The sequence below is a fragment of the Hyalella azteca genome, unplaced genomic scaffold (assembly GCF_000764305.2).
Source record: "Hyalella azteca isolate HAZT.00-mixed unplaced genomic scaffold, Hazt_2.0.2 contig12078, whole genome shotgun sequence".
NCBI lineage: Eukaryota > Metazoa > Arthropoda > Malacostraca > Amphipoda > Hyalellidae > Hyalella > Hyalella azteca.
In genome coordinates, this window is record NW_025942046.1 from 286,864 (window position 1) to 312,625 (window position 25,762).

Genomic DNA, 25,762 nt, shown 5'->3' on the forward strand with positions numbered 1-25,762 from the left:
TGTTCAGGCGCTGCTGCTGCTGCTCGTATCCAACCGGACGCTGCCCGATCGCAGCGTACCCGCCTTACCGCGAGACCAGACGACGAAAATCACGGGGCAATTTGTTCCGGCGGAGGGTCGGAAGGGGAGGGAGGGAGAGGAGAAGATGGAGCGACGGAGGGGTGGGGCGTTGTGGACGGAGGGGGTGGAGGGAACGAATGGGACTGAAGGGACAAAGGCGACGGAGGAGAGGAAGAAGAAGGTGTAAGGGATGGAAATCATGGAGGGACGGAGGGGAATGAATAAATGAAGGGAACGAAGAGGACGGGTGGGGTGAAGGGGACGAAAGGAATGTAGAATAGGAAGGGATGGAGGAGACGGAGGGGACGGAAGGGACAGAGGAGAAGGAGGTGGCGGAAAGGTGCAATACTCGAGCAAGAATAATTGATCGCGCTCGCGTGCTGTTGCTGTGCAATGCAAACGATCATCGGACGTTCGAGAGAACAGAGAGTGGAGGTGTGGAAGCGATCTTGCGATTGTGATTGAGGATGAAAACTGCTATTGGTTGCTTGCCTGACGACACCGAAGCCTGAGTTTGTGTAACGTGCCTGGCACTGCTTAGTAACATGGCTTAGTAACAAGGCTTAGTAACAAGGCTTATTAACAAGACTTAGTAACAAGGCTCAGTAACAAGGCTTACTAGCAGGCTTAGTAACAAGGCTCAGTAGCAAGGCTTAGTAACAAGGCTCAGTAACAAGGCTTAGAAGCAAGGCTTACTAGCAAGACTTAGTAACAAGGCTTAGTAGCAAGGCTTAGTAACAAGGCTTAGTAACAAGGCTTAATAACAAGGTTTATAGAAACAAAGCCTAGTAACAAGGCCTAGTAATAAGGCCTAGTAACAAGGCTTAGTAACAAGGCTTAGTAACAAGGCTTAGTAACAAGGCTTAGTAATAAGGCTTAGTAACAAGGCTTAGTAACAAGGCTTAGTAATAAGGCTTAGTAACAAGGCTTAGTAACAAGGCTTATAGAAAGAAGGCTTAGAAAGAAGGCTTTGTAACAAGGCTTATAGAAACAAGGCTTAGTAACAAGGCTTAGTAACAAGGCTTAGTAATAAGGCTTAGTAACAAGGCTTATAGAAATAAGGCTTAGAAAGAAGGCTTAGTAACAAGGCTTAGTAACAAGGCTTATAGAAACAAGGCTTAGTAACAAGGCTTATAGAAACAAGGCTTAGAAATAGGGCTTAGTGACAAGGCTTATAGAAACAAGGCTTAGTAACAAGGCTCATAGAAACAAGGCTTAGAAAGAGGGCTTAGTGACAAGCGTACGTGCCGGAACAAGAAGTTGTTTTGAGGTGTCGAGTGATTTCTTACACAGGCTGGTTAGCCTGACGACAAGCAGCTGCAGAAGGCAACGAATTGACGAGATGGCAAAATAGTTGTTTCATTGTTGAACATATACTAGGAGCAGTTAGAAAATATAAATAACTATATACGTGTGGGAGTCTTGGCCTACTTTGTGACTAATATTGACTGTTGGTTTTATTATTACTGTTCCGGGATAAATATCTGGTCGTTTTGAGGGCTCTTACCCCTAAAAATTAAAATTTTATTTGCTAAGACTCTGTTTAAATGATGATAATTATTGCGCGAAAATAAGGCATGTCAGTGAAATTTTTTACATTATTGATGAACGTTTGTACTGTCATGACGTACGATAATGATTATTTTGACTAATTCTCTTTCTCATTGCAGATGATGAATGACAATCGTTAAAAATTACTCTTTATGCCAGCAAGAAAATAACACATGAAGGGTAGATTTATCGCATCAAAATATAAGAGTAGAACCCCAGCTAATTTACTACCGACTCACGAACGATGATTACGCTATTGAAATTAATGAATTATTTATTATTATTGCCTTCAAATTATTATTAAAATTTTTTTTACTTATTTAGGAGAGGAGATATGCGGTAGGTATAACTGTATTTTTGTGGTGAAACGTGGCATTCGACCTACGGATCGTATGTATGAATGAAAATTTGTAAATTCATACAAGCACTAGTTTATTTTAATATGAATGCCCTAGATTAAAATATACGTTTTATATTTAAAAACTGTGTGATAGATGCAAATCATGAGCAATAACCCCTACATATGTGTATTTTGCAAATCTGAAGTTTAATTTCAATTTAAAATGGACGAACAAGTTATAAACAATCTAATTTACCTTCGGAGGTATCATATAATATGTGACGCGCACGTTTAGAAAAAACCGTAAGAAGTCTTCCCCACAAAGATTTATCTAAACAAACAAAAATCAAGCTATTGAGAATCGTTCGTTAGAAAGCATTAATCATTAACCATATGATACTAAGCTTTTACTGAACATTCTGGTTTATAATTCACGACTAATATTAATGGGCTTATTCAAAATATTCAGCATTTTACATGTACGAAAACAAGAATTTATTGACTTTAAAAAAGATCAACCATGTAAAAAATTGCAAGGCGCTTTTAAAATAGCACAAATTCACGAGTGATATTTTATTTAAATCCTTAAACCTTTGTTGCAATCATATTTTAAAAAATGAAGCAATAAAAATTTGATAAAACCTTATAACAAAGAAACGAATTTTCCTGCTTACAATGTAATGAGCATTTTAGCTCCTTTTCTCATTTATGAAAAAATGCCCTATTGTGCTCGTCATGTCCGTCCGTCCGTCTGTCTGTCCGTCTGTCCGTCCGTCCGTGACTTCACGTTTTCGTCGACGAGAAAATGCGCTCTCTGGCATTCACTACAGTTAGTACTGAGTTACATTTTTTTTACTTATCGTCTGACTGAACAGTTATGAATTTAACTGTTATGATCAGATTTTGTAATGTTTGAGAAAAATGCGGAATGGCCTGCGGCTGCTGACCCGAACAGGAGGAAAGTGATCCAATTACAGACGCGTTGGCTTGGCCGTGGGTACTGATGAGCCCGCCACTGTAAAAATGCAGTGACACAGTTATTTATTTCTTCTGTAACTCAGCCGACGCTTCTTCAACTTAATGGACGCTTCTTTAACTTAATGCATGTTTTTTTCTACTTAATGGACGCTTCTTCTACTTAATGGACGCTTCTTCAACTTAATGGGCGCTCCTTCAAATAACTAGAGGCTACTTAAACTTGCTCGACGCTGGTTAAACTTGTTAGTCACTTCTTCAAATTAATGAACAGTTCATTTGTAATAACTTTTGACGTGTGCAATTTAATTCGTTGAGCTTCTTCGTTTACTCGGTGTTGTGGGGTGAAAAGTAGCACTAAAGCGGTTAACTGTCGTTCAATTCGTAGGTTCACACGAAATTTTACTTTTGTATTAGTTATTATTGTGGAGGTTTTACAAAAATCTGAGGCCCATTCAGTTAATTTGAAAAAACTAAATAAATTAAAGATTAAATATCATTTTCAGACAATATGTTAGTTTGCAGAAAACAGTAAAAAATCATATAAACAAGCATTTTTCAACGTTTATCAGAAAATCAAAGCTTGAAATTATAGGTACTAAATTTCATACAAACTTCAAGTTGTATACGATTGTTGTTAAAAGTATAATGTAATTCTATGTGTGTTAAATGATAAATTTAATCGTGAACCGAAAATTTGGCTTTCAACTGCATTTCATTATATATGACACGAAACTAAATTCGTAAAATCGGTTTTTATTTTTCAATAAATATCAAGATTTAACTGTAGTTCAAACCCTAAACTTGCAGCATTAGTGAGCTTCTTGGATCGCTTACGGAGCGATCAAGGGCCTTGATATGCTAGTTGTATCGTGGCCTCAAATTATCGCGTGCCTCACGTGCCTCATGAGGCTGAAGAAGAACTGCCACCCCAACCTGCCTCACGTGCCTCATGAGGCTGAAGATAAACTGCCACCCCAACCTGCCTCACGTGCCTCATGAGGCTGAAGAAGAACTGCCACCCCAACCTGCCTCACGTGCCTCATGAGGCTGAAGATGAACTGCTACCCCAACCTGCCTCACGTGCCTCATGAGGCTGAAGAAGAACTGCCACCCCAACCTGCCTCGCGTGCCTCATGAGGCTGAAGAAGAACTGCCACCCCAACTCGCCTCACGTGCCTCATGAGGCTGAAGAAGAACTGCACTCATTATACCGGAACCTCTGCCTCACCTTGCTCCGCACACCTGAAGATGTTACTCTAAATTATCAATATTCCGGAGAGTTACTTCGATATACAGGTAATCGCTGAGGCCTGACAGTGCCGTACGTGTGTTGTAACAAGCATATTGCAATATGTGATCCAGCTCTGAGGTACTATAAAAAATACTTCCTTATGAAACCAAGTTTGACATTATGTATCAACTTAGCATTATACTTAATGAAATATTTGTCCTGCTCTTGCAGTTTAGCGATATAAAATAAATTTCTTGGTAGATAATCTACTTTGTTTACGTTGATTACTTTCATCGTATCTGAACCAATCACTACAATGTATTCTATGGGAACATTGCCTGCAGTTTTATGGAAATACTTCTATACACAGGAACACATTCTAGACAAATTTTTTTCTGAGTTACCTATGCTGAGCGAATTAATGCACACTGTTACCATAGTATTGGATCAGAAAGACAGTACACTGCCGGCTGGTATTGGACCAGAAAATAAATTCCTTGCTGCAACTGGTCTGTGTGTTAGATTTTAATTCAGTGGCCGTGCGTCAATGAAGAAAAGTGGGGCACTCAAGCCTTTGCTTAACTGACTTGTAATTCTTGGTTCACTTGGGAAGTGACCTCAGTCCTGAGTAAACCTATCTCTCGCCTTCTCGTCTGCTTGTCGTTTTGTCAAATATGAGATGAAGTTTCTATGTTAAACGAACGTCATCGTAAATTATTAATTTTGGTGATTAGTTTTCGTTAGTTTTTAACATAAAGAAAATAAAGCTAAGCTGACTGGAAAAAGGGATTTAGAATTTGGACTTGAAGATTGAGACTTCGAAAAAGAACTTCCGACGTTTGTTCTGTAACGATGCAGATTCTGTGTGAGTATAACGTACTCGTAGGAAAAACATCATACCTATCCCCATGAGTGAAACTGCGCAATATTTCTGTTTGATGGTACCATATCCGACCGACGCTAATTAATGTGTTTCAAATTTAATTTGAAGAGAGTGTCTTTGATTGTTTTAACATTTGAATTAGCAGCTCCTTTTTCTAAAATTAAGAACTGAGAGTCACGACAATAATTATTCTGTCACCGTCAGATGGAGTTAATTAAAGTTCCTGCACTTCGTATGAGCAATTTCTGAGAACATTTATTAAATGATGAAAGCCTAGGTAAGAAATACATTGTTTAATGTCTTTATAGACTACCCAAAATATTCTCTATTGGGTTTTCGTATGCCATTATGACCAAGTGCTGGAATACCTCCCGCATGGTGAGGTAATTACGGTTATTATACTCGATAACAACACTCAAAGAAATATGTACGTTTAGCTTTTTCTAAGTAGTAATGCACAATATGCCCTTGTGCAGATCATCCTGACGCAGTTTAGCCAGGAAAAAAGGCGCATCAGTGCTAACGGCAAAAAGAGGCGATAGATATTCATATATTAGTAGGGGCGATACTTACAAAACTCGCTAAGTTAACGTAAGCACTTACGTTCTATTTTTTTGTCTATGATTGGTGGATTTTGCTAGAAAGGCCGTCAATGATTGGCTAATGAACTTACGATCTCCTAACTTTTTTTGAAAGTATAGCCCCAGACAATTATTTGGACAATATAACCCATTCATTTTTCAAAATATATTTTTATTTTATATATTTTTTTTATAATAACCTGCAGTGCTGCTGCCATTACCTCACCAGTGCTGTGTGTGCTGGCGGTGCTCAGCAATCCATGCTGTGCGACTTCTTCTCTGGAAAGTCGCCTACAAAACGACTTCTTGGCAGCCATGTCGTGGGCTCTGCTAGAAATCGACCCTTACGAGGCCGTCTTGGGCAGGCACTTCAACTCCACAAACTCTACGGAGCAGCAACCCTTCGTTGACGTGCGCATTGTTTAGTATAGTATAGTATAGTACAGTATAGTATAGTATAGTATAGTATAGTATAGTATAGTATAGTATAGTATAGTATAGTATAGTATAGTATAGTATAGTTTGTAAGATGGGAGGAACTTCTAATCGAGCTGGCTACCTTTCTAATACCATCTAATTTTGTCAGGCATTTCTATTTATTCAGATGAAAAACTTTCGCCTTTATGTTATATTTATGCCTGAAACATTGCCCAGAAGAACCTCATTCAAATTTTCAATCCCAGTTTTTCCGATCAATGACGAAATTTTCTAGCAGTGTCAAATTATATTATCTAATCAGTATACACGAAATTTAAATAAGTATTTCGACAAAAGATATATGTAGTAATCCCAAAATTGAAGGCCTGCGCTTCAGACTACGATATGAATAAAATTGGCATGAATAGTTGACCTGGGCCGTGCTATAAAAACTCGCTTAAGCCTCTACCGCATGACATGAGTAACCGGAGCAATATGGTCACGAACCTACTTCCCAAAAAGGATACGTTCTAGTGAGCGTAAAATTACTTGCACTGATGGTTGCCGCCACATACGACAACATTAAAATGTTCTCTGTTGCGTAGAAACGTTCTCAGGTTGCTACACTCAATGGTTTAGGTATAATTTAAGTTGAAAGTTATGTTCCCAGAGAGTGACATACTGCGGTAGAGGGTTAAGTGTGCGTAGCGGGAGATTTCTCACCAGAGATTTGTGAGTTAACTTGATGAGCCGCACGTGATTGGCTGGCGGAGTAAAGAAATCCTAAGTATTTTTGATTGGATGGTTCCGGATCTTGTAATGCGGCAATTTTGAATATATTGGCAAGATTTGGAAGACTAGATTATTCAACTTATAGCAGATATTAGCAGTTTCATTTTAAAATTATTATTAATTAGATTAACAGAGGAAATTTATTTCTATTGATTTTGCTCTCACAAGACTACTAGATTTTGAGGTCAGACGAGTTAATTTCCATTATCTTGATTTAATTTAAACTATTTTTGATATCTTGTGTTTACATAGATGAGTTCATGTCTCGATAAAAAGAAATACTGGAGTAGGCGAAGCAGATACCTTCAAAAACCACCAAGTTTACCAAATGCTCTTGGATATTGAATCCCCTCATTTTTCTCAAATTTAGCTTTTAAATGCTTTGAAATATTCTCTGTTTCCTAACGCTTGAGTTATCAAGAAGCAACAATTGCCTAACGACTGTGGTTCCCTCAGGGACAAGACGAAGGTTACACCACCCGGCCATCGTACCCCGAGCTGAACGACACCTCCATGGGCCGTTCGCTGGTCGACCCCGAAAGTCTTGACTCTCCAGACCCTACAAGCAGCAAGCCAATGCTGCGCTCCCTCTTCTTCAGCTTCCAAGGGCGCCGCCCTAGGTTGAGGGTGTGTATTGCATCGGATGATCAACCATTCATACCAGAGACAATCAATAAATATTATTGGTGAATATGTATAAATGTACAAATGAGACCTTTATCTCATTTATACGTTGAAACAGGAAGAAACATGTAAGTCGTGAATATGTTATTTAGACTACTATTTCAAATTACCTATTTGTTGTAGGAACAATTTGTATCTTATTTCAGTTATTTGTTGCTTCAAGTTGAAGACTGCACAGGTGGCATCTCTCATCGTTATTAATTACGTCGACATTTTATGAGCAAGCTAGCATGAGGAAAGGATATTTTGCCAGTTGAAATCCAGGCTTCGAGTATACAATTGAATGAAACTAAATATCTGTAGTTTAATTATGCAACATTTTGAACAAGCAATAAAAGTAAAGATTTCGTAAGTTTTATTTACAACATTCGAGGTCATTCATTTCTGCATTTCCTTGAGATATGACTGACTGGCACAGGTACATTGCATCGCAAACTTGTTCAACTCGTGTCTCTTCGAGCAAGTTATAGAGGTTCATTTTCAAAAATGTTGAATGGTTCATTTCAGTTTTATTTAGCAACCTACCTCTCACCTCTTCGTTCCAACCAATGATTCGCGACTCATACTTCGTCTACGCATGAATTGAACCCTTTAAATGCTATTCGTATCTGAAGAGCAGCTAATAATGTTCACTATATCAATAACCTCTTTAAGATATTTTTCCGGTGCCTATCTATTTTACCCTATCAACATTATTGTTGCCAAAATTTGTCCATCATCGATGTACAAATAGTAATAAGGATGAAGGTAAACATTTCCCATTTATTATTCTTCAGTTTGAGATTCGTTTGCTGAAGTGGACACTCTTCGAGCTCTACGACAGGACCAACGTGATTTTTTTCCTTGGCACGCAAGTGAACGGCTTTCTAGAGGACATCTTAAGGCTGAAGGACAGAGGCCTAGAGAGAAATTCGTTCCTGTCTTCCCTGGAGGATATAGTTAGTTTGTAAGTACCCCTTATTATAAAACAAAGGGACAAAGTGTTAAGGAGAAAACCGTTCCTTGCCTTGTTGCAGAATCGGACGAGTATATTATATTCGCACTAATTTAGCAAAGATACTCGACCTATATAAAATATTTGAAGTCAATGGAAGAGCTAAACCTTTTTAAATGTTTGCAAATGTCGGTAAGAAGTCTTCCTTCTCATAAAAAACATTATTTTCTCGATGTCTCTACGAATTGCGGAACTGTTTTTTTACTCAATATTCCTTATTTGGTATTGTTTGAAATAGATTATGGTAACACGTAACAATCGTCAATAACGATTTGCAAGCCAATATAAACTTACTTTTGATTTCTTCCGCCCCAGGATTGGTGTGGACGGGCCAGCATGCGTGCACAGGATGATGTGTGAGCTCGGGGCCGCACCCGCCCTCAAGTCCAGCGGCCTCTTCGGCGAGCTTGTTGACATCACCGTCAGGTAATTGACGTTTGGTGAAGGTGATACTCTACTGAAGGTGGGGAGGGGTAAATGTGGAGATAAATGCTCTGCAAGGAAGACTTAATCTCCTGAAGGATGTGAGGGAATTGTGTGCAGAAAAAGTGGTTTGTGAAAGAATAGATAGAAGCGTGGTAAGAGAGGTGAGGTATACTAGTAGGGCAGTATAGTCTTAGAAAATGATGACTGGTTTGCAAAAGGTGATATGGGACTACATAGGTGAACGTGAGATATTCCAGGGATAAAGACGGTTGTTTTTGTTTCTTGCGCCGACGTCACGCTCGCAGGGGTAGAGGCTATGGTGGTGGTCGGGGGGAGGTACCTGAAGAGGGGGGAGATGGACGAAGGCAGGAAGGGTGGCCAGGAGCGCCGCCGCCTCAACAGGGCTGTCCCACAATGAGGAGACGCTGAGGGACGTGGGGAAGAAGAGTCAAGCAAAGAGATGCTGGACGGACTGGAGGGGACCCCAGCACTCCGGGCAGGCGACGCTAGGGGAACGTCCGACCCTGAAGGTGTAGGGAACTACACCTTCAGAGAACTGCAGTATCCCGATCGGAGCTGGGATAGCGCTGAGCGGTAGGAGCAAGAAAGCGAGGTCTCTTCTGGGCAATCGGTGGTGGTGAGGCTGCAAAGTTAACGGCAGTCGTCGCAACGCGGGAGGCTATCTCCCTGCGGAGGGAACGTTTATCCTCCCCATAGGCACCGTCGGGCATGATGCTGTCTGTTAGGAAAGGCGTTACAAGGTGGCCGAATCTCGACTTGATGGAGGCTTTCATGGGGCGGTCTCCGGGAAGGGGCAGAGGCAATGTGGAAAGAATTACGAGAGGGTTGGAGGGCGCTGGCGAGGAACTGGGCACAGGCCAGGTCTAGGTGAGCGGGCAGTAGAAGGACGCCAGTCTCACATGCAGTGGAGATGGGCAATTGGGGCTATTTTGAGGCAGCCGGTGGCTAGTCTCAGGGGTGAGTTTTGAATGGTTTGGAGGCTTGCTACTGCAGTGCGTAAAGCGACAGAGTAACAGATGGGGGCAGCGTAATTGAGGATCTGGCGCGTGATTGCCCGGTAGGTGGCAATAATGCCCTCCTTAGAGAAACTTCAGTTATTGCCGGCCAGGGCTTGTAGGATACGGAAGGACCCCGTTGCTTTGATGGCTATGGCTCTGATATGTGGAGAAAACGTGTAGTGGGTGTCCCAGGTGACGCCCAGGATTTTTTTCTATTAGGATGATGTCATTGCAGATTGTTGCAGATGGATGTAGGCGGGATTGGTGAGTGTCTGGGGTGAAGAGCGTGAGGGAAGACTTGCCTGGTGCCACGGTCAGTTTCTTGGAGTCCAAGCAGTCCGAGACGCCCTTGAGAAGCCCAGCGAAGTCAGCCTCTGCTGCATCGAGCCTCGGGGACGACACGATGATAGTGAGGTCGTACGCGTATGGGGCAATATTGGGGGCCGGTACAGGTATATCCGAGATGAAGTGGTTGAATAGGGCCGGCGAGATGACCAAACCTTGAAGACGCCTGAATGGATTGTTCTGAAGGGAGATTGAGTTCTGAGATAGACGGTTACGACAGAAATGGTTCTCATGAGCTCACTATTGCAGGCACGTGCTGATGGAGAGCTACGCGCCGTTCCCTAACGACATCCCCCTCGACACGATTTCCCGCAAGTTTTCAGAAGACGCGCCCTTTGACGGGGAGGACTCGGCCGTCAGCTACCTAGACGCTGTGGCGGCAGGTCGCACTGGTGCGGACTGCGCCGCTACCTTCCCTCAGTGCCCTATGTCCCTGCTTTCAATGTTGAAATTTGTGCAGGACTTTAATTCGTAGGTCTCGATATAAAGCATCTAGACACTGCAGCTTCATATATTGAGACGTATCATGGCGGTTGAGGGTGTAATCTGTGTGGAAAACCTTCAAATGCCGCCTCATTATTAAAGGCGCACAGTGGTAATTAAGACGTTCAAAACCTTAAGACTTAACGACATTTGAAGATAAAGCGCGAAAAGAGACATTTTGGAAGGCAAAATGAGAAAGGTTACAATTTTATAGCTCAAGATTTCAGTACACTCAGTCGAGGAAAGTACAAGTTAACGACTATATGTATAGGCTGATATGTTAATATGCAAGATTTATAATACTAAAAATCGGACAACTAAATAATTGGATTGTTCATGGCGTTAAAGATGCTGAAAACAGCTATTCAAATTACGATTAAAAGTATTATACATAAGTACTCAACTTTTTACTATATTTTGTAGTTGGCGATTGCAAGAGCTTCTCAACAGGTCCACACAGCAGTCAACTTTCACCAAAACAGTGCATTTGTTGTAGATTTACTGCTGACTTTCGGAATTTCATGTGTGGCTGTGGTCCATGCTCATTAAACATTGCATTGTTTAATGAGTTCCATTTCAACATCATGGAACTTCAAACAGGTCTTCGTTTGGCTTGGGCTTAAGCGGTTCATGTCCAACTCGTGTCGATGACGAAATGTTGAAGTGAATACATCCTGTGGCTTAGCAATTATCAAGGCAATATCTGAATTCGAAATCATAGCCTGAATGAGTCATACAATTTAGCCTATTATATCATATTAATTTATTTATTTATTTAGTTATTAAGTTATGTTTAATAATAAGATAATTTCAGTAACCTTTTTTTTGCGACTGGAATTCCTCTAGGCGCATGTGCTCAGTAGTCCAGTCATGAACATGGTAATTATTTCAGAAAATCTAATCCCCGTAAATCCTGAGAACGCGTTTGTGGATATAGTCTTTAATTAAGCTACATTTTCCAATAGAAAGTCATATAAACAGCAAAAACACTCATTAATGTAAGTTTTCAGTAAATTTGTAATGAGCTTGCTGTTTCGTAGTTCAATTATTTTCCTCATTCATTTTGAAGCCTCGTAATATAAAGTAAGTGTTGTACAAAGCAATAAATGGATGCGCTTGGACAATGTTTACAATGTGATACTGATAAGTGCAGACAGAAATTAAGTCCAAAAGACTCCTAACTAAAATAACGCCCAGAACCATAATTACGCAGAGACAAACCCGATAAAGAATAAAAGAAAACAACCATCTGTTCTCTTGCAGGGACTAACTTACAGTCTCATTTAAAATTATTTTGGTGAATTTTTAGAAGTTTATACCAACGTTACTACTTTCGGTAGTAACGCTTTGGGGTACAATTTCACGTTAGATTGAGCTATTGAAGGGACCGATGTACTAATTAAGCTGCAATCTTTCAAACTACTCCGACACAAGTTCGTGAGAACACGCTAACATTAAAAAACTTCTGTATCATTGCTTTCCAAATACGTTGAAATTGCGAGGACTTTTTTGTAATATAGTATTAGATGAAATAAAAATTATCGGTGGAGGAAATAATTTTTAACGTTTCGAGTTTGATGCTCATAAAAGTTTCCATACACACCATACATAATGAAGAGTTTGTACCAATTTAATTTTTACATGCGATTGTCAGAGGAGGTCAACTCTTGTAGTTTCTCTTTAATGGTCTTATTTCAGAGAAAAAACATCAAAGCAATACATGAATAAATTTATCAGACATCACCTGAAAATATGTTATCATTCAATCAGTTAGAATTAAAATTAAGTTCACCAGAATCTCGGTTCAGAGCTTTAAATTGATCAAACATGCCTTACACATTCATCAATTCGAGAAAAATGCATGGAAGGGTATCGATGAGGCTGAACGGCATCAATCGAAACGGTGGGTAATAAGGGACGAGGTAAACAGTCATTTTAATTGCATATAAACTGATAGACAAAAATTAATACTTAACTTAATAGCTAAAGCAATATGTCGATGATTTTGGAGGAGTATAGATAGCCGACTGTCGAGTCACAGACGACTGACAGTATCATAGGCCCACTGATAACACTGCCGGGGTAGTCTTTAACTCGAGTGTACCAGATAGTCTCCCCAACCAGAACTGGAATAGACACAAGCGAGAGCTTGTGACACATCAACCCCAAAATATTCACTACTCCCGCTCCCCCGGAGAGCAATCCACACGAAGCTCACCTGGACTGCCGACTTGGAGGTTGAAAAAAAATATGATAATTACTTGAAGAAAATGGATAGTTTAATAAGAAGTCACATGACTAGTCAAGAAGTTGACCCGACATTAGCAATGGCGTCGTTGCATGCAGGACTGCAGGAAATATCGCAATTCGTGGACGAGGAACCCAAACTGGACCTGAAGCAGTTCCGGGCCCAACTACCGCAAGAAGGAGACGTTAAATTATTTTCCCTTCGATGAAGAATGGAGACGTTAAATTATTTTCCCTTCGATGAAGAATGACAGACAAAGAAATTCACATCCTTTGTGAGCAAATGACTAGGAAGCTACAAGCTATATAAAAATTTTCTTTTTGTTGACATACATCTCGAATCGAAATATCCACCTCGTCCCAGCATCCATATAGTTGTACATGTGCCTCTCATGTTCGTCACCTAAATGATGTCCAATTTGTTAAGAAATTCCAATAAAGAAGTGAAATATTTAGATTGTTTTCCTTCAACTGCCCGACATCTGTTAAACAATATATTTCTATCTGGTAAAACAGAATGTCTTTATCTGAATTTACGAATTACACTTCGTTTATATCATCATTACCGGGCACTAAATACATTTAGAGAATGTATTAACAACGTGCATCTCAAGAAACAGCTTTGAATTCTCGGAAAAGCTTAAACTTGAATTCGATATTTTCCGAACTGTCAGCGTTGACAAGACAAAATCATTCCCGTCACAGATTTTAGATACCTCTGAATATATTCAGCTTGCTGGGTTTTCAATCTCGCTATTCACTGCTCCGTTATTTCTGTTCTCAAGTATCTGGCCACCTCATCAGTTTGACCAGAAATGTCACAGAAAGCTGGTGATCAAACCCGCAACTCACTACTCCCTCCTGTTGTCTACCCTGTCTACAGTATAACTCTTTCGTCGCATGAGTTTTTTTTTATAATTACAATTTTTGCGATTTCAATTCAATTGCGCTATTATGCAGTTGTCGAAAATTAATCTACTGAATAAATGAGCAATGAACGGTTACCGTAGAAATCAAAATTATGCTTTACAGATTGTCGAAGTTAAGCGTGCTTCAGCTTATGGATTTGGGGCGAGATGACCCTGAAGGAAAGGGTGTTTTGAGTCAAACCTATGAAACAGTCTGCCATGCGTTACATATTAATTTATATAATTTTTTTTAATTCACAATGATGTATCATCACTTACCACACTAAATTTAAACTTTTCACTTTGTGTTAATCTAAATTTTGAAACTTCGATTTGAAACGAATACACGAGTGAAACATGCCCCCAATGAGATCTTTTTTGAACTTAAAAATCATTAATTAAGGCTCACAAAGCTGGACAGGAGTCATTACTCAAAACCCAACAAAGCCAACAGTCAAAACCGTTAAAAAAACTGCTCGAATCTTGGCGGAAGCGTAGACGTGCACCACTGCCAGGGGAATCGCATGAAACCTGCCGTGCACCACCAGGCCGCAGATAAATAATGAATCGTTGTCATCGTTAAATTACCTTATTCACAGCATCTAATTACCTTATTCACAGCATCTAATGTTAGGTTTCGGATAGTTTAGTTTGGTTCCAAGATCATGTGCTGATTCAATGAAAGAGAAGAATACGGTCAGTGGGGGGCATCATATTCACAGAAACTCCAACGCTCTCTCCGAGTGGTGCAGAATTTCTTCGCGCGTCTTAAGACGATGCTTTGCCATAGTATAGACGGCTGATTTCCTGTAGGCTGATTCATCAACATCAATGGATGTCGTCTGTCTTTTGACTTGCGGCTGCTAATGTGATTATCCAGAAGTGTTCGAGGCTACGTTCTTGAGGGAAGGGATCATGATGGTCCATTCGAAGCTAGGCAGTGGTGGTCTCCGAAAAGCAGCGTATTCTAGAATTTTTTTTACTATTCTCGTACCATCAATCCATCATTAGCATATAAAAGCATTTTGAGCATCGCTTACCTTTATGTATGAAACAAGTGACGCCTATAAATGCGGATTATAATAGAATATATTTATGATCCATGAGCGACAGGCTACAAATGACCTGCGTAGTCATTTACAGAGCTTTCAAGATGTCACCATAATCATAAGTCTGTCACCACATTTCTCAGCCGTAATGTCACTATTGTATTCACCTGCATACATCCCACAAAACTACCTTTTCTCATTAATTCAAATATTTCTCGGCGCCTGAAACGGAAGTTATCTTTTATATCGGCCTTACGCTTCTTCTATATCGATATATAAGAGACAAATTTACTTCCTTTCTATTAATATGCGAACGGATTAGAGACAAATCCTCCTTTCCGCTTTGAGACCATATAATATTTTTGGTCGAGGTCTCGCGGAAAACCAAATTCTGCATTCTGTTACGTGACACAAGAAGGCGGGTTATTTAACTTTAATTAAGCTACCATACCATCGAGCCTCGTCATTATTTGGTTACATTCGGGATACCGGACCGTGTGCTTGCTGCAATTTAAAGCAAGGTATTGGGTAAGTTGGCAGATGATGTACTTTCTTCTTGGTGCCCCTGCTTGTAGTAAAACTTGTTAGTTGTTACTGCTTCAACAATGAGTACCTAGACGCCGTGACGCTGACGCTCATGCCATGATGACAATTGATAATGACATAGGTTAGAGAAAATGATTACGAATAATAATTATTTATTTAAATAAGTGTTCAGGCTTATATGTTCCAATTTAATACATTAATGAGTAATTGAGTATAGGCATTAGGCATTCAAATATGTTTTATAAGTTGAAACCTATTTACACTTATGACTTAGCTACCGCTACCGCGCTACGGAGCCTACAGTGCTAGGCAGCTAGCCTACCCAGTTAAAATAATAGCTATATTAGTAGGTACTAGGTAGCCTAGTGCCTACTAGTAGGCCTAGAGCTAAGAGCATTAGATGATTAGAAACAAGTGTTTTGATTAACATCAAACAAAGAAGGCTAATAAAGTTATAATGAGCCAATGAGGGACAGTTTTGAACATTTTTTGGTAATAGGGTAAACGCGGTATATTCCGACATCATGGGTAGGGTAAACGCGGTATATTCCAACACTTTAAGGACGCATCAAGAAATGAAAAACTATAAAAAAAACCGTATGTGTTACGTAAGTTCTGTTGCCTTCACATGACTCTCAAAACACTTCACTACGCGTCAGCAACGATGAAACGTCACAAAATTTTGCCATATTTATTAAAAAGCCTTTAGAATGGAAACCTACCGAATCCCTATATTCCGTCACTTTGTGTGGCAACATCCGACACGTGGTGAGTTGTATTGCGTCAGCGCTTCAAATTTAACTGATACGTATTACCGACATCCACGTGTTCGAATTCCGTTTGCTGTGTGAGCTGTATTGGGAATTTGGGATAAAACACGGCTTTGAATTAGAACACTAACGAATATTGAACACTACTTAATTACGTTTTAATTAGCAGCTATTAGGCTTTTAATTAAGCAAATTTCAATTTTTGTACAAAGCTTAAGTTATTCACTATTTGGTAGAGCCATGTCAACTGTCAAATTTGACACATTTTTCAATGATCTCACCACATGGCATGCATTGTCTCTCTTTGGATCTCAATATTTTCCCACTAGATGGCCAAGACCTAGTGTTTTGGCAGTATTTTGACTCGCAAATGCATGACGTCACCATTTCAACTATCAAAAAACGCATGGAACTAAAACAAAGCTTAATATAAAGGAAAAGCTGGAGAGGTGACGGAATTACCTATGATGTCGGAATATACCGCGTTTACCCTAACTGTTTGTATAGGAAGAATATTATGGTTTGAGACTTTTAAATACGTCTGTGAATATATTAGGAATCCTTTAAGTATACTTGTATTTGCTGATTTCAAGTGGTAAATATATTAATAGATGATTAAGTTGAGAAATGGATTTAGACACATGAAAACTAATACCGTCACAACTTGAACTGGACAGTGGACACACACAGATCGTTCCAAGCTATGTACAACAATTAAAATTTGCTTAATTAAAAGCTTAATAGTTGTTAATTAAAAGCATAATTAAGTAGTGTTCATTATTCATTAGTGTTCTAATTCAAAGCCTTGTTGTATTCCAATACAGCTCACACAGCGAACGGAATTCGAACACGTGGATGACGGCATTACGTATCAGTAGAATTTGAAGCGCGGACGGAATACGCCTCACCACGTGCCGAATATTGCCACACACAGTGTCGGAATATAGGGATTTGGTAGGTTTGCATTCTAAAGGCTTTTAAATAAATATGGCAACATTTTGTGACATTTCATCGCTGCTGGCGCGTAGTATGGTGTTTTGCGAGTCACATAAAGCAAACAGAACTGGAGTAACGCATACGGTTATTTTTTTATAGTTTTTCATTTCTCGATGCGTCCTTAATGTGTCGGAATATACCGCGTTTACCCTAACTTCTCACTATGGAACATTTCATAGATAAGTTTGGGCTCATTTTGAAGGTCTTTGTCATTGAATTCGTATGCCATCTCTGAAAATTATACCCAAAGGCTATTCCAAATTTGTAAGGTGCCTGACATAAAATAAAAGTGTCTGGCATCTTTAACTTACTTGAAATAAAACTTGATTTCAAAGTTTGAAGCATGCAGTGCAGTGTTTAGTTCAGTCTTCAACTGGAACTGGTGTATTCACAGAGCTGGGCAGCACTACTTTGAAATGTAGCAGCGCATGTAGCGGGCGCTACCGGCTACCGCTACAAGACACCCACTAGATTGTAGCGAGCGGCCGAGCGCTATCGCTACCGCTACAGTAAAATGTAGTGCCGCTACACGGCTACATTACTAGCCGCTACAATGGCCAAAATTATTGGAAATCTCTGAATATTTATTGTTCTGGCAGTTCTGCTATTGGGATTTACTCGTAAACATTTAATGATAATAAAACATTTTCAAAACATATCAATGCAACTTTATTGCAATTAACCCAACCGAACTAGTACGGGTTACATATAGTAAATAAAATGTACAGTTACTTTTATGTTTTAGGTACCTTCCCTACATGGATATCTACTTTAATCTCCCAATCTCAAAAATTATCCACATATACATATAAAATACCAGTCTTTTATTTGTATATATATGTGGATTATTTTTGAGATTGGTATATTAATGTAGACTTCCATGTAGGGAAGGTGAAACATAAAATCAATTGTAAGCAAACTGGAACATGAAAAAGTACCTGTAAGTGGTAACGTAACAACAAGGGGAGCGTCTGGCCAAAATTTTTGAATTTGGGCTTTTCTGGTTTTTAGTCTCATCTTAAAGGTGACATTCTGCTCTATCCAACGGTACCAAAGTCATCTCTGTACTACGTTGATTTATGCGTTCAGGACAGATCATGAAACTTGAAAGAGGGGAGGGTGGGGGAGTTCTTTAACAAATTAGATTATACAGACTACAGACCTTAGCTGACAAGCCTGGAAAACATCTCCCTTTAGGGCTGCCCAGCTGAGACTAGAACTTTCCCACCATTTCTGGAACCGCGACATTCCCACCAGATAATTTACCTCCTATCTAAATGTTAAGAAAAGTGCATGATCAGGCTGCAAGTTTCCAAATGTAGCCAAAAATGTCTTTGCTGCTCTCAATAAAAGTGCAACGAATTTTAATTGCTATAATAAAATATAATAAATGAAATATTTTTTAGAGATTATGTAGGTATTAAAAATTTGTCACACCTGACCCTCGAGATTTCAGAAACAAGTAGGAAAATTCCAATGCTGTGGCTTAGCAAGTTAGCAGAAGTACTTTTCCAAAATGTTGTTTTTCCACATTTTTTTCAGGGATTTTTTTAGAGGTCATAAATATATGATTTTATTAGTTCAACTGCTACATTTCTACAAATTGTGGGACAAGTGTCCTGATTTACCTTGCCCATCCCTTATTACCCCATTAGACAGTAAGCAAATTTTTTCAATGCTTTAAGTTCAAAGCTTCATTATAGCTCTATTGTTTATAAGCTAACTGTATGTTCCCTCTTTCAGGAGCTACTTCTAATGCCATGGAGGACTTTGATGATGAACTGGACATGGATACTTTGGCAGAGCTATTGGACGCAGATGATCCTGAGATAGATGGTGCCATCACAACTGGGGGAACTGCATGCCAAAAAAACTCTCAGTCCTTTCTAGAGAGCATTTCTGCTGAGGCTGCAATTAGTTCTTCAGCTTTAGGCTTGGACATGTCAGATGATGATAATGATGAGAGTCAGGAGGGAGCTTCAGATCAAATGATGCTATCTAAATCTGCATCCTCTTCAGCCTCTGGCATAGATAATGAAAGTGCACCTCCTTCTAAGAATGTAGCACTAGAATCAGTAGATCCTTTGGAGAGGGAGCTTAGGCAAATGGAGGCAAAAATGGCAGCTCTAAAGGCTGAGCTTGCTAAAAAGAAGAAGCTGAACGTCACTAGCAGTGATGGGTGTTCCAGAATATTCACAAAGTTAACAATTCCAACTGTTAGCAAAGAAACACAGAGAAAGCTTTCTATGGAGGAGCATGCTAACCTACTCAAGAGTTTGAAAGAGCAAAAAAATAGAAGCCTGCTTCATGGGGGTGATACTGACTCTGAAGATGATGAAGATAATAAAAATCCTTTTGAATCTCGGTATAATTCATATGGACATGCTCTTTTGAAAAACTTGAAAAGTGCTAACAATGGACAAAGTTCATCCTCTTTAAATGGAAGAACTAATTTGAATCCGGGCTCTTCAGCAGGCAAGGATGGTGGGGCTTCACACCAAGTCCTAAAATCTGACAATTTTGAAGTTCTCAAGGCACTGGCTGCAAAGCGTCAACAAGTTGTTAAAAAAATTAAAAATGATCAAAATTGGCAGGAGGCTAGTGGATCTCTTGTGCCTGCTGGGGGCAGTTTAACTAAAATGACTCCTGCTGAGAAAAATGCTGTCAGATGTGCATACTCTGGTATATTTGTTGTGTGAGTATATTTCGTTTGTATCATACAGTTATCAGCATGAATAAGCATAACCATAATATTCTTTATAGGATTAATGGACTCAACTTTTTTGCCTAGCAATGATCTAAGAGGAAAATTTTGTCCTATTTTTTTCATATTAAATTTTAACTATTACTAACTATTATGTTTCTGTTTTCTTAGTTATTATTATTATACAGTTTACTGTCACAGCTTAGATTTAAATACCTATATTATAACTTTTTGAAATTCATGTTAGTACTTTTTCAGGTCTCCGCAAGTGTCAGCATCTCAGATGCAGGAGCGCATGGAGGGTCGCCGCTTTGTATCTTTCTCGACAATTCCTCTTCAGATGCGAGGAGGAGAAATAGAAGGGGATTGGGTCACCATTGCTGTTCTTGTTGCCAAAACCCCTCCTAAAACCTCGCAAAAAGTAATATAAGATACTAATAATGGAAATACTAATATTTTCACTTTATTAATGTATTTACTTCTTTTCTGAGCACCATTCAGCATAGGCTGATTATAAGTTGACCAACCAATTAATGAAAATATTTTATCAACCTTAACTAAAAGTCATGAATTTGAAATTTAGTGGCAAAGAAACTTCCAACAAAATATTTTCATTGAATATGTTTTTGCGTTTGTCTCCATCATCTACTTGAGAATTAATAGAATACAAGTATAATAAATTTACACAACTAAATCTACAATGTATGTAATGTCTGTCAGTCAAACCAATCTTTCAACAATTTCAAGCAGACGATAAATAAAATAGGTATTTAATAATGTAATTTCTAAAAATAATATTAAAGTTACTATCATGTATCAAGAAGTTGAGCTGTTCAGCTTGAATGCTTGCTGCTGAATGAGGTGGGAATAAGTTGGATTATGACCAAAACCTTGTACAATTATGCTCCACCAAAATAGACAAGAAGTTGGATTATGACATTGCGCCATAGGCTGATGCACTTCATGAACAGCCATTTTCAGAAAGTCAAGATGATTATTTGTATAAATGAAGAATACGGTATCTTTGCACCTGTAGAAAAAACCTTTCAAACCTTGTAAGCCACTCTAGTGTCTGATTGCAAGAATTAGAAGCTATGACTAGTATAGTAGGTATATTTTGTTTGGGGTTATTGCAAAATGTGAAAAAAATGAAGAAGCTTGTTCTGTCGCTCTATAACAACTTCAGTGTATTTATTGTAAATGTATTTCTTCTTTTCAACAACCATACACCAAGTAATGGAAACAAATTTAGTGAGTAGTTATTATGCAAAAATATTATTGCTTAGGTGTTTTCTCATTGGTCTAACATAGACTCCGACTGCAATTTTTGTTACATGTTTATTTGTATGCCACGTTATTCTCAGGGCACCCAGTATTCAGTTTGGCAGCTGACCGACCTACGTGACTGTACCAAGACGGTTGGCCTCTTCCTTTTCTCAGGTGCTCACTCTGGCTTGTGGAAGACTACAGTGGGCAGCGTTGTTGCCATACTCAATGCACAAATCATGAAGGTAACTCAACATTGTACTGTAAAGTCTTTTTAGCGCATTTTCTCATTTATGGAAAAAAGGCGCTATTGTGCTCGCCATGTTCGTCCGTCTGTCTGTCTGCCTGTCCTGTCTCAACTTTTTTTCGACGAGAAAATGCGCGCTCTTTCGCTCACTGCAGTGAGTACCGAGTTATATTTTTTCTATAATCTTAATATATCATTGACTTGAGCTTGGGCTTCTCATATCTTATGCCTTAAAACTCTACCTGGTATTAGATTGTCCTCAGACTCATAAGATTCTATGCTTCGTCCTGACCCTGAGAAACTTACCTTGTTGATTACCTACTTACTATACGTTTCCTCCCAACCATCAAGCGGGATTATCTCTTTTTCATAATTCACCTTATGTTTCATCACGATTACTACAGGTTATTATTTTGTTGTCTTTTTAGGACCGTCAGGGCGAGTCTGTTGATTACTTCCTATATGTTTCCTCCCAGCCATCAAGCGGGATTATACTTTTTTTATAATTCACCTCATATTTCATCACGACTACTTAAGCTTATTTTTTTTGTTATTGCCTGTTTAGGACCGTCAGGGCGACTCTTCCTCCAACCTAGTGACGTTATCCATCAACAATGCAATGAATCTCATGCTCATGGGAACTGCCAGAGATCTAGGCTGGTGCAAAGGCCGGTACGTGGCACTGAGATGTATTATAAAAAATCTAAGTAAAATATGACGTGTTAACCGCAAATTTTGCCATTATTAAACCTGTGTATATGATTGTTGATCAGTGATCATAGTTTTTCGATAGGCTTGCGATATAAGTTTCTATTGGTTTGAACTTGAATTAATCTGAGCCTAGAGCCTAATATAGTACGTCAAATGCATCAAGTGTAATCCGTGTATAAGCAGTCTACAAAATTTTGTGTGCAGGACCAAAGCCAACGCTTCATGTCGCCAGTTTGTTAATAAATCGGTGTGTGAGTTTTGTGTGTTCCACGTTCAGCGGGAGTATCAAAAGACATCGTCTAAGCGGGCAGACTTGCAGAGCAGCTTTTCGGCCCGCGGCCCTCAGTCCTCGTCCTTGAAACAGAAAGTTCTTGGCAAAGACAAGGTGCAGAGCCCCGAACAATTCAAGTTTTCCACGTTAGGGCCGCTAATACAAGTGTCAATCAGGGCAATTGCGTATGCATCACTACTGCTAATCATAGTTTGCTCTTTCCACCATAAATTGTTATTTTGATCGATTCCGCTGGTATTACTTCCAATTACTTCTTTTAAATATATAACTCAACTCAAGATGGACGAAAGTTTTCTGCTTACACCGTCATGTTGATAACATAAACAATGTACGAATTGCAATTACTTTACATAACTGTCTACAGGTATTCTATGGCGGGAATTTGTTCACTGGAGCACCGCTCTCTGCCCCCAGCATACCTGGCCGCCAGAACACTTCCCACCGAGCCAAGGACCTGGCGACACTCAGCTCTCTCAAGCTCAAAATGAAGAGCGACCAGCTCAAGGATGAGGACAAGAAGAACTCATTCGTCTTGAAACACCTCTCGCAAAAAGAGGTTTCTGTCGTACAGAATATGGTCAAAGAGAATGATTCCTTGTGAGTAGGGGAGGCTGGATGCAATTTTGGAATTTCAGAAATTATATCCAGATTATTTTTTCTTTTGTGGTGGTTAATTGAATTCTTCTTGCGTTAAATTATTATCTGTGTATCGTGGTTTAGCTGGTTTCTGTCTATATTTTACATATGACAGAAAATATGTCAGTTAAAGAAAACTTCTCTAGCCTGGTTATGGTTTTACATCTTGTTACATAGGTGAATATTCATCAGTTACCCGTATGTTACGATCTACTGCTGAAACTAATTGCTTGAATTCTCTATGCATTCACCAGAGAAGAACGTTTTCTGGTTCCATTTATTTATTTTTTCCATACATACTCCTGAATTAACGGTTTCCATTCACTAATCAGAGGTGAAAGACTCCTCGCACCAACTCCCGGCGCCCGTAACCTGCTACGTTATAAGGCCAAAGATGACGAAGCGCAGCTTCAAGAGACCAGGAAAGCCAATGGGCTTTCTAAGCTTGTAACAGCTAAAGATCTCCTGAAGATGACTCACTCGGAGATACAGCAGCGCAAGATTGAGGTAGGCACTGCGTGACATGCCATCCAATCAACTACTATACTCGAAGTCAATGTCATGTCTTCAACAATAAATGTAGAAAACTTGATAAATTTCACTGAGTTCTTGGCTGTCTTTACGATATGCAAGTCTTTAAATAAATTCTCTTGTTGCAGCAAGCCAAGCGGAAGTCATTGACTGCCGGATCTGCATCCAGCATTCCTACCCTGGGTCGCGGGTTGTGCCCGGGACAGCTGGTAGATTTTGACCTCTCACCGCCATCTAAGTCAGCTTTCGATCCTGTAAAAGCAAAAGCTCTAGCAATTCTCAAAAGAAAAGGCGAAGCTTTGCAGCCCAGTGAGAAAAACTCTATAAGAAGCAAGGACAAAGTGGCAGACCCCCAGTTTCAAGATCGTGTCCAGAAAAGGCTAAGAGAATCAGGCTGTCCCAGCGGGAGTGATGAGGAAGCAACATGTAAAAAGCAAAAGCAAGATGAAGAGTCGCGGTCATTGCTCGGCAGTGTTGACCTTAATAATGAAAAAATACAAGCGATGCTTGAGCGAAAATCTAAGCATAGTAATTTAGTGGACGATGTAGAAAACGCCCAAATGGACAAATATTATTCTAAACTGGAGTATAAGGAGAAACTTGAAGAGAAGCTCGCTTCAACTATGGAAGTGCCCACTAACGCTGTTGTGTGTATCAAATGTAAGTATCAAGCTGTACTCCAGAGTCAGTTTTGCAAAGACCAAGGCCACGTTGTGAAAGCGGTAAAGGCAAGCAAGAGATTCTTCGAGTGTTCCAAGTGCAAAAAAAGAACAGTTACCCTAGAAAAAATGCCAGTCAAGTCATGCGGCAACTGTGAACAGACATCTTGGCGCAGAGTTGCCATGGGAAAAGAGAAGAAGGGGCCCGTGCTCGACTCCGAAGTGCTCTGTTTGCGTGGCAACGAACAGAAGCATTTCGGTGGCTGTGCTGAGAAAGCTTTTCTTCACATTGATGGATGATTTCTAATGCTTAAACCTGCCTGCATAAATGCGAACTAAATGCCGGAGCCGGCGTGCAAAATAAGCTTGTGGCGTGCCGGCGTGCATCGCTGAAAGCCACATTTGTTCAAACTGATGGCTTATTGATGAAGATCGAATTAATCTGAATCAATATTCGAGTAAACATTAATGTATAAACGTAAGTGAAAGTACAAAATTTTATGCTTAACGCGAACTACCATCAAGTGCATTAATGTGAATGGGAGGAAGTCATTGTTCCAATCAATGGCAACTAGCTAGCTGTTTTAATCTTCAATTGTTTGAATTTCACCTTCAATTTAATGCTGCAATTACTTGACAATAGCGCTGTAGCTTCACTTCAGAGGGCTAGTTGACGATTGGGACGAAACTTGATTACCATTATAGCATGATTCTCTTGTGTGATTTTTATTTTATCGTTATTCTTCAACGGAAATTTATGTATCAAATGTTTGTGATCTCTGGCCACATTTCTGAGAGTTAGTTTTATTATCGTCATTCAATTTTTACTGGTATCTGAATTTGAAACTTGATTTAGTCGTCAATTTCAGCAAATTGTAATTTTGGAACGATTAATTCGGGGCAGGATGAAATAACTTGAAGCAATCTATCCTCATTTTGTCGAAGTAATGTTGACCAAAACACTTGGATATTCCAAAACTATTATAGCAACTGTCTCAGAAGTTGAAAGCACTTCATAGACAGCAAATTGTGGCATTGTCTCATTGAACCATACGTTGCATGATTGAGCATATTTTCTAGCAGGGTGTTTTGTTCCTCAAGTTCGAGTACGATAAAAGACTGAGCTGAGAAGAGTGCGAGAGAATATATCTAAAATTCTAACGATATGTTACTTATTAAGAGCTAGAGGAGTGAATGAAGATTTGCCGTATGACTTAGATGATAATTCGAGTTGTAATCTGAGTAAGCAGCGAGACGATCTACGAAAGCCACATCAGCTTCAGATACCGATACAAAGGAGGTAGGCACACGACGCAGAAAAAGAATCTGCACCGCTCGCACATCAAACGATGAAACAACATTCCAGCTGAAATTGGCGAGGAAACACGTCTCGGACAAAATTTACGGACGGTCTCA

At 39.5% G+C, this 25,762-nt stretch overlaps 2 protein-coding genes across 4 annotated transcripts; both read left to right on the forward strand.

The window, feature by feature from the left end:
• The first annotated feature begins 4,778 nt into the window (after nucleotides 1-4,778).
• Nucleotides 4,779-11,814, forward strand: LOC108666674. Its single transcript, XM_018153593.2, has 6 exons — nucleotides 4,779-5,025; nucleotides 5,854-6,035; nucleotides 7,290-7,460; nucleotides 8,294-8,463; nucleotides 8,827-8,937; nucleotides 10,551-11,814. Exons 1-6 carry the CDS (start codon nucleotides 5,013-5,015, stop codon nucleotides 10,774-10,776), a joined length of 873 nt encoding a protein of 290 aa, XP_018009082.1. The 5' UTR covers nucleotides 4,779-5,012; the 3' UTR covers nucleotides 10,777-11,814.
• Nucleotides 11,815-15,338: 3,524 nt separating this feature from the next.
• LOC108666681 (protein MCM10 homolog) lies at nucleotides 15,339-25,141 on the forward strand. Of its 3 annotated transcripts, none has more exons than XM_018153598.2 (9): nucleotides 15,339-15,516; nucleotides 19,044-19,995; nucleotides 20,263-20,425; nucleotides 21,369-21,515; nucleotides 22,083-22,189; nucleotides 22,433-22,613; nucleotides 22,885-23,117; nucleotides 23,489-23,663; nucleotides 23,816-25,141. In XM_018153598.2, the coding sequence occupies exons 2-9, from the start codon at nucleotides 19,061-19,063 to the stop codon at nucleotides 24,644-24,646; spliced, it is 2,772 nt and encodes a 923-aa protein (XP_018009087.1). In that variant the 5' UTR covers nucleotides 15,339-15,516; nucleotides 19,044-19,060; the 3' UTR covers nucleotides 24,647-25,141. The 3 variants fall into 3 exon arrangements, with proteins under 3 accessions (XP_018009087.1, XP_047739088.1, XP_047739087.1); XM_047883132.1 differs by having other exon boundaries at nucleotides 15,339-15,509; XM_047883131.1 differs by lacking the exon at nucleotides 15,339-15,516 and adding an exon at nucleotides 15,582-15,655.
• The last annotated feature ends 621 nt before the right edge of the window (nucleotides 25,142-25,762 follow it).